The 10610-nt window shown below is 35.5% G+C and overlaps 1 protein-coding gene across 1 annotated transcript in view; it reads left to right on the plus strand.

Moving 5' to 3' along the window:
• STAG1 (stromal antigen 1) overlaps window positions 1-10610 on the plus strand; it is a 462478-nt gene that overhangs the window by 115157 nt on the left and 336711 nt on the right. Inside the window, exon 4 of the mRNA XM_037525931.2 lies at window positions 2840-3004. Coding sequence (XP_037381828.2) covers window positions 2840-3004 — 165 coding nt within the window. The remainder of the gene's footprint in view (window positions 1-2839; window positions 3005-10610) is intronic.

Genomic DNA, 10610 nt, shown 5'->3' on the forward strand with positions numbered 1-10610 from the left:
TTCTGAGGGCTTTTGTAGTTCTTTTCTGATCGTTTGAGGTTTGATGATTTTTGTTAGCAGTGTGTTTAGGTTCTTTTTCATCTTCTGTGTTTTTAACATAGGCTTTTATTTTGTGGCTGCCACATAAAATGATTATGTATTAATCAACACACAAAAGTGTTAACTACTAAGAGGACGAAAAAGTGCTATAAAGAATAGAGGGATAGAAAATACAGGAACTATAATAACAAAGAGAACCCCTCAATACTATACTTTGAAATGTACTCCCAGGTCTCTGTTGTTAAAAAGCCTAATATTGTAGCAGAAGGCAAAAGAGAAATGTTTACAGGATCTAGCTCTAGATTCAATAAATCGGACAAATAAGGGTGAATTTAGAGATAAACATTGATAAGAGAAATAAACTATCATCAGTAAATTAAATCAGTCAAAATAAGAGTTTGAAGTTTGAGAAGATATGCTAAGGAGAGACCTACTATAATACTAACAGGCAGGATATAAAGGGGAGAAAAGGAAGAAATCAATACAGCATGTCTCATGAAGTGTCTATTAAATATAGCAACATTGACTTAATTGGTAGGTTTTATGAAGTAGTAAACATAGTTTATATGTGAATGAAATTTATGGCAATAAATATTGTGAATGCAAGCAATTCAGTTCAATTACCCTTGGCTTTAAAGGTGAGATTTAAAGTTTGCAGATATTGTTGATTTTTTGGGGAAAGATTTATTTTTATTTACTTATGCATACAAGAACTTGGGTGTAGGCTAGAGGTGTGGGGGGTGAGAGGATTCACTAATGACAGAATGGGGAGCAGAATAGATGGATCTACTGAAACACTCTGCTCAGGGAAGCAGTGGGCAAGACTGGAGAGGTCTGCTGTGCAGTGTGAGTTAGCTTCTTCACTGGGAATTGAACTCATGTTGCAGTGGCTGGCAGTAGCTTGATAGTGCTGAGATGTTGAACCCTGAGCCACCAGGGAGGCCCCTAGTTTGATTTTGGGCACATGGAATGGAATCTTACTTTTTTTTTAACTTTTTAAAAATTTTATTTATATATTTTATATCATTGTTCATTTTTGTACAATATTTGCTTTCTCCTTTCATGTATAGTCCCTGTAAACTTCCCACCACCAAGTCACCTGTGCACCATCACTATAGTCCCTTGTGCTGTTCCTTCCCCTCTTTTGATTCCTCTCCCTCTCCCTCCTCTGTAGAATGTCTGTGATTTGTAGTTGCCAGCTAATTTTTTAAATTTATTATTATTGTTTTCCTGATCCTTTATTTGTTCCCCTATATTCCTCCTATAAATGAAACCATTTGATATTTTTTTTTCCCTTCTGAGTTATTTTACTGAGCATAATCCCTTCTGACTCCATCCATGTTGCTGCAAATGGCATGAGTTTATCTTTTTTGATTGCTGAATAGTATTCCATTATATATATATGCCACATCTTGATGCAGTCTTGATCCAGTCATCTATTTTGGGGCACTTTGGTGGTTTCCATATGTTAACTATTGTCAGTATTGTCAATAGCACTTCAATAAATATGGGGTTGAGGTATCTTTTTGAATTAATGTTTTTGTGTCCTTTGGGTAGATTCCTAGGAGTGGTATTGTTGGGTCATGTGGTAACTCCATTTTCAGTAGTTTGAGGAACCTCCACACAGTTTTCCATAGTGGTTAGACCAGTTTGCATTCCCACCAGCAGTGTAGGAGAGTTCCTTTTTTCCCACATGGGATAGACTCTTAATTGAAGACTGTAAACTCCATCAAGAGAGGCATGTTTGTTTTGCTTATTGCCTTATTTCTAGTACCAAGAATAATTTCAGATATCTTCAATATATATTTGTTGGATTACTGGATACGAAATTATTTTACTATTATTTTTTAAGATTTTACTTATTTATACAAGAACCGGGGTACAGGTCAGAGGCACAGGAGGGTGAGAGAATTCACCAGAGAGAGCGGGTAGCAGAACAGGCAGAGGGGCGGAAGACATTGCTGAGGGGAGCAGCAGGTGAGACAGGGGAGGTCTGCTACGCCATGTGGGTTTCTCCCTGGCCAGCTGGGAATCGAGCCAGCGCTGCAAAGGCTGTGGACAGCTTCACAGCACGGTGCTCAACCCGCTGCGCCACTGGGGAGGCCCCTGGATAAGAGCAACAGTTGAGTACAACGATTGAGGGAGAAGCTGAATATGCAGCACTTCCAAGTAATGTTTTATTGAACAATGTTTTTGAGGAAGTAGGAGAGTGCTGAGGAAGAGGCAGAAGGGATTTTCAAGAAGAGGGCATGGTTAAAATATTCAGCATTGGCAATATTGTACCAAATACTTGCTTTCATCCCTTGTATACATTAATGTATGTATTGTAATTTGTACTTTTTCTTTTTAAAAAAGATTTGTTTTATACAAGAACCTGGGTACAGGCCAGATACGCGGGGGATGGGGGTGGGGGTGTGAGAGGATTCACCAGAGACAGCAGGGAACAGAACAGGCAGACTGATGAAATACACTGCTGAGGGAAGCAGTGGGTGAGATAGGAGAGGTCTGCCATGCCATGTTGGAACCCTTGCCAGCTGGCCGGGATCAAACAGGTGCTGCAGAGGCTGTGGACAGCTTGACAGTGCATTACTCAACCACCTGCGCCACCAGAGGAGGCCCCGCAATTTGTACTTTAATTTCTATCACTACAACAAATTGTAAAGATTCCTTTGGTCAAGAATTAATGTCTTTAATCTGTAATAGTGCTAACTACCTCTCACAGAATCCAATAAGATTTCATATCATTCTGCTTAAAAGAGAGTATACCACTATTTAATTTTTTCTTGATTTTTCTATTCAGTCTACGAATAAGAAACCTCGAAAGTCTCCAGGAGAGAAGAGTAGAATTGAAGCTGGAGTCAGAGGAACTGGCCGTGGAAGAGCTAATGGACACCCTCAACAGAATGGTGAAGGGGAACCTGTCACATTATTTGAAGTGGTGAAACTGGGGAAAAGTGCAATGCAGGTAAATTTTTAGTGTTTTAATTTTTTAAATAATTAAAAAATTTATAACAGTGCAACCAATACACCTAGGTGGAACTTATGTGCATTAATATTTTATCTATACTTGTTGATGTTGCATAATCAAGATGCTTATTACCCTTAAAGGTTTTTCTTTGTTTGCTTGTTTTGTAGAGTATCAGGAAAGACAGTTTGTTTGATTATAAGATACACTTTAGAGGATATTGTGCTGAGTAAAATGATTTACATATTGTAGGACTTGACTAAGAATTTGTTTTGTTTAATAAAATTTTATACAAGTAACATGTATTGAGGAATATTTGAAAGTATTCAAAAATTTTTTTTAAAGATCTATTTATGCATACAAGAACTGGAGTACAGGCCAGAGGTGCGGGGGTGGGGTTGAGAGGATTCACCAGCGACAGAGGGGAACAGAACAGGAAGATTGACTGAAATACACTGCTGAGGGAGGGGAGCAGCGGACGAGACAGGAGAGGTCTGCTGCACCATGTGGGTAGCTCCCTGGCCGGCTGGTGATCAAACTCATGTTGTAGAGGCTGCAGCTAGCTTCACAGTGCTGTGCTTAACCCCTTGCACCACCAGGGAGGTCCATTATTCAAAATATTTTTAACTATAAGAATAAAATAGCATTCTTGATTAGTGAATCCAGAATAACCACTTTTAATGTTATGGTAATTTTGCATATGCTCTTTTATAACCTTCTTACTATTATTTCTCTCTGCTCATTCACTCAATGTATATTAAATATTCTTCAGGAGGACTTATTACTGACTTATTAATTCATTTTAAGAATAACCTGGAATTATTTACTAACCCTTTAGTTATGCCCTTACGTTTCTTTCACTATTATAATATTTTTTATTATCTTTGCATCTCTGTATTTTTTTTTCATTTAAAAATACTAGAGGTAAGATCATTTGGCTAAAGGGTATTTTTTAACTGTGATGCATATATAAGGCATTATTTTCCAAAATATTGTACTGGTTTATCTTTCACCTGTATAGGTAGTAATGGATATTTTATATTTAATAATTACTTGATAACATAGATGAAAATGATAATTCATTAGTATTTTTTGTATTTCTTTGATCACTAATGACTTGTATGTATGTTATCATTTATTCATTATTTCCTAAATTTAACTTTTTTTATTATTATTTTATTATTTCCTAGATTTACTTTTACAATAAAAGTAGGCAACCCATTAATATGCTTTTTTTAAACCCATATTTCCTTTTGAATTCTTTATGGAGTGTTAGTGTTTACTGCTTTTTTTAATATGTGTTACAACATTGATTTGTTCGGGGGGTCAGGGTTTGTTTGAGGAGTGATTGAGGTGGATTAGCGGGATGATATTTAATGGTAAAAGAAACAGTGACTCCCCTGTTACCAAAAGCAGTGGACAACTTGTCAATTATGTAAGTATAATTTAAAAATAGATTGACTGTTGGCCAATAAGATTTACAGTTTTTTCATTACACTTTAATAGAATTAACAAGCTACAAAAATACTAATTTTCAGATCAACTTTATTGATTTTTAGGTGAACCAAACAGAAAAATAGAAGCAAGTTTATTGTTATGTAAACAATTTTAATTACATATCATTTATTTGCTTTCATTTTTTCATATAAAACTATAAGGTATTTGTATGTGTAAAGATAACTAAGGATTATTGCTTTAAAACTCAACTTTAACACCAATGAAATCCTTAATATTAGGTATTTAACATGAGCAACATCTAGTTATCTATATTTGAAACAAAATAGTGACTAATTTGATTGGACAAACTTTTTGTCTAGTTCAGCTATATTCTTCATCTAAATTACTCTGGACCTGTTCTGAGTACAATGCAGATAATATTAAAGTACACATAAGATCTCCTTCTAAATTACAGTAGACTGGCAAAGGTAAAAAGGCATTTTTAAATAATTCATACATTAAACAGGAAATATGCAGAGCTAAAATGTGAATGTTAGTGAAAGTCATATTAGTAAAGAGTTAGGCCCAGCTAAAGTACTACTTGGATAAATATTCTTGAATTTATCAACACTGGTGAAAGCATTAGAAAGCTAGAAAAAGAAAACAGGAAACCTAAAGTAATTAGAAAGAAAAGAATAATAAAAGCAGACATGAAAATTAAGTAGAATATAATGGTAGAAAAGATCAGCTAAATAAAAATATTACCAATTTGAGTTGAATAATTTGAGGTATATTAGTTGTAGAATATGATTCACTACTTGTTTATATTGTGAAATGATTACCACAATATATCTAGTTAACACCAGTCTACTGGATAATCACACATTATTTTTCTTGTAATGTAAACGGTAGTCACCAATGCTCTAAATTATATCCTCATGATCTAATTATTTTATAAATAAAAGTTTGTATCTTTTGACCCCCCTTTACCTATTTAGCCTATCCTCCTCACCCCCCTTTTCTGGTAAACACCAATTTGTATTTATCTATTTGTGAGCTGATTTTTGCCTGGCTGGTGGTGTTGTTTTTTTTTTTTTTTTTTTTTTTTTTTTTCAATAATCTTTTAAGACCAGAAGTTTTTTAATCTTAGGAATTCAAGGATAGTTTCATATTGGAAGGTCTTTTGCTATAATATATCAAATAATCATGTTATCAGGAAAAAGAGTCTTATTTTATGTAAAATATTTAGAAAAATTATTTGATAAAATATACCTGATATTCATGGTGAACAGTAACTCTTGCCAGATAAAAAGGAAATTCTTTAGTAAAAGTAATCTCTCCATAATCCATAACTCACATCATTTTTAAACTTTGAAATTTAGGTGTATTCCCAGGACCAAGTAGTAGAGTGTTGACTACTATTCATTATACATTATGCTGTAACCCTTCCCAGCACTGAAAAACCTTCCCTCATAGATTGAAGATAAAAACTAAGATAGATTTTAGCAATTAAAAATTATTCATACTTGCTGAATATATAGCTATCTAATGTATAAATTTCAAGAGAAGCTAGAGGCTCTAAGAGCTAATGAAAAAGTGTTCAGCAAAATTTCTGGAGAAAATTAATATTTAAAAAAATTAGTTTTCTGTGTAGTAATATTACAAATTTGAACATGTAATAGGTATCAAGGGACTATTCAATAAAGTACAATGGAAAATGAAAGTTTTGGGTGCAACAGAATAAAATGCTGTTGATATTTGAGCACCATGAAAATTGGTGGAAGATAGTAAAAGTTAGGTTGTAGGTTGTAATCTTTTATACATTTCGAGTTGGCTTTGTGCATGGTGTGAGGACTGTTTGCATGTAGCAGTCCAGTTTTCCCAGCACCATTTATTGAACAAAGTATCCTTGTTCCATTGCATATTCTTTGCTCCTTTGTCAAAGATTAGTTGTCCATAAATATGTGGGCTTATTTCTGGGTTTTCTATTCGATTCCATTGGTCTGTGTGTCTGTATTTGTTCCAGTACCATACTCTTTTAATTATTATTACTTTGTAGTATAGTTTGAAATTTGGGCGTGTGATAGCTACATTCTCCTTTTTAGTCAGAAGAGCTTTGGCTATTCAAGGGTTTTTTTGGCTCCATATGCCATTTCATCAATATGAATTTTGATGAAATATGAATTTCATCAATATTTGTTCTATTTCTTAGAAGAATGTCCTTGAAATTTTTATTGCAGTAGTGCTGAATCTGTAAATTGTTTTCAGTAATGGCTATTTTAATAATGTTAACTTTTCCATTCCATGAGCAGGGGATGTCTTTTCATATCTTTGTGTCTTCTATTTCTTTCAACAATAATTTTGTTAAATATTTTTGTAATTTTCTTCGTGTAGGTCACTTATTTCCTTGGTTAAGTTTATCCCCAGGTATTTGATTTTTTTGTTTCATTGTTAGTGAGATGGTTTTCTTAATTTTTTCTTCTTCTTCAGATTGATTGTTTGCATATAGGAAGGCTACTGATATTTGCGTGTTGATTTTGTATCCTGCTACTTTACTAAACTGGCTTATTATTTTGATTAGTTTTTTGTGGAGTTTTTAGGGTTCTCTATGTATATTCTCATATCCTTTGCAAATAGTGATAGTTTTACTTCTTCTTTCCCTATTTGAATTCCTTGTATGTCTTTCTCTTGTCTTATTATAGCTTTGGTTAGGACTTCCAGTATTATATTGTAAAGTAGTGGTGAGAGTGGACATCATTGTCTTATTTCAGATCTTAAGGAAAGGCTTTCAGCCTTTCACCCCTGAGAATGTTATTGGCTATGGGCTTGTCATATATGGCCTTTATTATGTTAAGATATGTTCTTTATATCCTGAGAATTTCGAGGGCCTTCATCATAAATGGATGTTGGACTTTGTCAGATGCTTTGTTGCCATCTATTGATATAATCATATGATTTTTCTTTATTTATTTAGGGCCTCCCCGGTGGCGCAGCGGCTGAGCGCTGGATTGCGAAGCTGCCCGTAGCCTCTGCAGCACCAGTTCGATCCCCTGCTGCCTCCCCGGCCACCGGAGGAGGGTCCCACATGGCACACAGACCTCTCCTGCTGCCCACTACTCCCCTCAGCAGTGTACTTCGGACCTTCTGCCTACTCTGCTCCCAGCTCTGGCTCTGGTGAATTTGCTCACCCTCCCACACTTCTGACTGTACCCAGTGCTTGCATGTATGTATGTATGCATGTATAAATAAATAAATAAATCTTTAAAAAAAGGAAAAAGATTTATTTATTTATACAAGCACTGGGTACAGTCAGAAGCGTGGGAGGGTGAGCGAATTCACCAGAGCCAGATCAGGGAGCAGAACAGGCAGACTGACGAAACACACTGCTGAGGGGAGCAGCAGGCGCGGCAGGAAAGGTCTCTTGCACCATGTGGGACCCTCTTGGCAGCCAGAAATTCAACCAGCGCTGCAGAGGCTGCGGGCAGCTTTGCAGGCCAGCGCTCAACCGCTGCGCCACCAGGGGAGGCTCTGAATTATCTTTTTGATGCATTGTTGGATTTTGTTGGTTAGGATTTTATTGAGAATTTTTGTATCACTGTTCATTAGATTGGCCTGTTGTTTTTGTTTTTTGTGTTGTCCTTGTTCGGTTTTGATATTAGTGTAATGTTGGATTCATAAAACGTATTTGGTAATATTCCTTCCCTCTCACTTTTTTTAAAGAGTTTGTGTAGGATAGGCACTAGTTCATTTCTGAACGTTTGGTAAAATTGATTTGTGAAGCCTTCTGGTCATGGACTTTTGTTTTGGGGAAGGATTTTCATTACTGTGTCAGTTTTACTGATAGTAATTGGTTTGTTTAGGTGTTCTATTTCTTCTTTATCTAGCTTTGAATGATTGTATCCTTCTAGGAATTTCTCCATCTCTTCTAGATTGCTGAACTTGTTTGCATATAATTGTTCATAGTAATCTCTGATTATTCTTTTGATTTCTGCTGTCTATTGTAATTTCTCCTCTTTATTTAATATATCCTCTTTATTTGTGTTTTCTCCTGTTTTCTGTTTGTGAGCCTGGCTAGAGCTTTGTCTGTTTTATTTTTTCAAAGAACCAACTTTTGGATTTTTTTTAAACTTCTATTTCATTTATTTCTGCTTTGATTTTTATTATTGCCTTTTTTGTAGTGGCTTTGGGGTTTTTTTGTTGTTGTTCTTTTTCCAGTTCTTTAAGGTAGGAGATTAGGTTGTTTCTTTGAGGTCTTTCTCGTTTCTTGATGTGAGCCTGTATTGCTGTATATTTTGCGCATATAACTGTGTGCCATACGTTGTGTCCTCATTGTCATTCATCTGAAGGTATTTTTAAATTTCTTCTTTGATCTCCTCATTGATCCAGTGGTCTTCCAGTAGTGTGGGTTTCAATCTCCATGAGGTAGGAGGTTTCCTTGCTTTTTTTCATGGTTTATTTCTAGCTCAATGACTTTATGGTCAGAGAAGATAGTGGGTATGATTTTGATCTTAGTATACCTGTTGATGTATACCTGTATCTTAGTATACCTGTCTTGTGTCCCAGTATGTGATTAATCCTGGAGAATAATCCACGTTTACTTGAGGAAAATGTGTACTTAGATTTTTGGTGGTGTAGTATCTTATAGATGTCTGGTAAGCCCATGAGGTCTGTGTCCTTATTTCGAGCCCTACTGTCCTTGTTATTTGTCTCGTTGATCTGTCCATTGGTGAGAGTGGTGTGTTGAAGTCTCCTACTACATGTGTATTTTCTCTAATGTCTTTTTTTAGGGATGATAATAATTGTCTGATGTATTTTGGTGCTCCTTTCTTTGTTGTGTATATGTTGATGAGTGTTATGTCTTTCTGATGTGTTGTCCCCTTAATTATAATTAGTGACCATCTATATCTCTTTTTACTTTTTTTGGTTTGAAGTCTATTTTATCTGATGTAAGTATAGCTGTGCCTGCCTTCCTTTTTTGGTCCATTTGCTTGTAGGATTGCTGTCCAACCTTTTACTTCCAATCTGTGTTTATCTTTTGTAGTTAAATGTGTTTTCGTATAGGCATTACAAGGTTGGGTTCTGTTTTTTATTTTTATTTATTTATTTATTTATTTATTTTTTCAAAGATTTATTTATTTATTTATTTATTTATGCAAGCACTGGGTACAGTCAGAAGCGCAGCAGGGTGAGAGAATTCACCAGAGCCAGAGAGGGGAGCAGAGCAGGCAGAAGGACCGAAGTACACTGCTGAGGGGAGCAGCGGGCGGCAGGAGAGGTCTGCGCGCCATGTGGGACCCTCCTCCAGTGGCCGGGGAGCAGCCTGGGATCGAACCGGCGCTGCAGAGGCTGTGGGCAGCTTTGCAACCTAGCATTCAACCACTGCACCACTAGGGAGGCCCTTGGGTTCTGTTTTTTAATCCTGTTACTCTGTGTCTTTTTTTTTGATGAGTTTAGTCCATTTACATTTAGAGTTAATATTGATATATTAGCATCCGTATTAGCCATACCGTTTGCCTTTTTTGTGACTCTGTTCCTTACTTTATTCTGTTCTTCCTATTCATTCCTTTATTGGTTATGGCTTAAGGGTTTCTTGTAATATTTTTTGGAGTATGAGGTTAGTAGTAATGAATTTCTGGAGATTTTGTTTCTCTGATAAGGTTTTTATTTTTCCTTCATAAGGAAGGAGAACTTTTCAGGGTAGATTATTCTTGGTTGGAATTTGTTGACTTGGAGTTTGTTAAATATGTCACTCCATTCCCTTCTTGCCCATAGTGTATCTTCAGAGAAGTCTGATGTTAGGCTAATTGGTTTTTCTTTATAGAGCATCTGTTTCTTCTCCCTTGTTAGTTTCATTATTTTTTGCTTGTCTTGGATCTTTGTAAACTTCACTATTATGTGTCTTGCCATAGTTTTCCTTTCATTGTGGTAATTTAGTGTTCTTCTCAATTCCTGTATGTCTATTTTCATTTCCTTCTTCATGCTTAGGAAGTTCTCTTCAATTATTTCCTTGAATAGCTTCTCAGTTCTTTTGTCTCTTTCCTCACATTTTGTGATTCCTATGACTCTTATATTTCCTTTCCTTATGGTATCAGATAGTTCTCAAAGTGTTTCTTCATTCTTTTTTATTTGTGTTTCTTTCTTTAACTTTTTTGTTTCTTTTTATGTCTGT

This window comes from Talpa occidentalis, unplaced genomic scaffold (genome assembly GCF_014898055.3).
Source record: "Talpa occidentalis isolate TD23 unplaced genomic scaffold, MPIMG_talOcc4v2.1 talOcc4.4, whole genome shotgun sequence".
Classification (NCBI taxonomy): domain Eukaryota; kingdom Metazoa; phylum Chordata; class Mammalia; order Eulipotyphla; family Talpidae; genus Talpa; species Talpa occidentalis.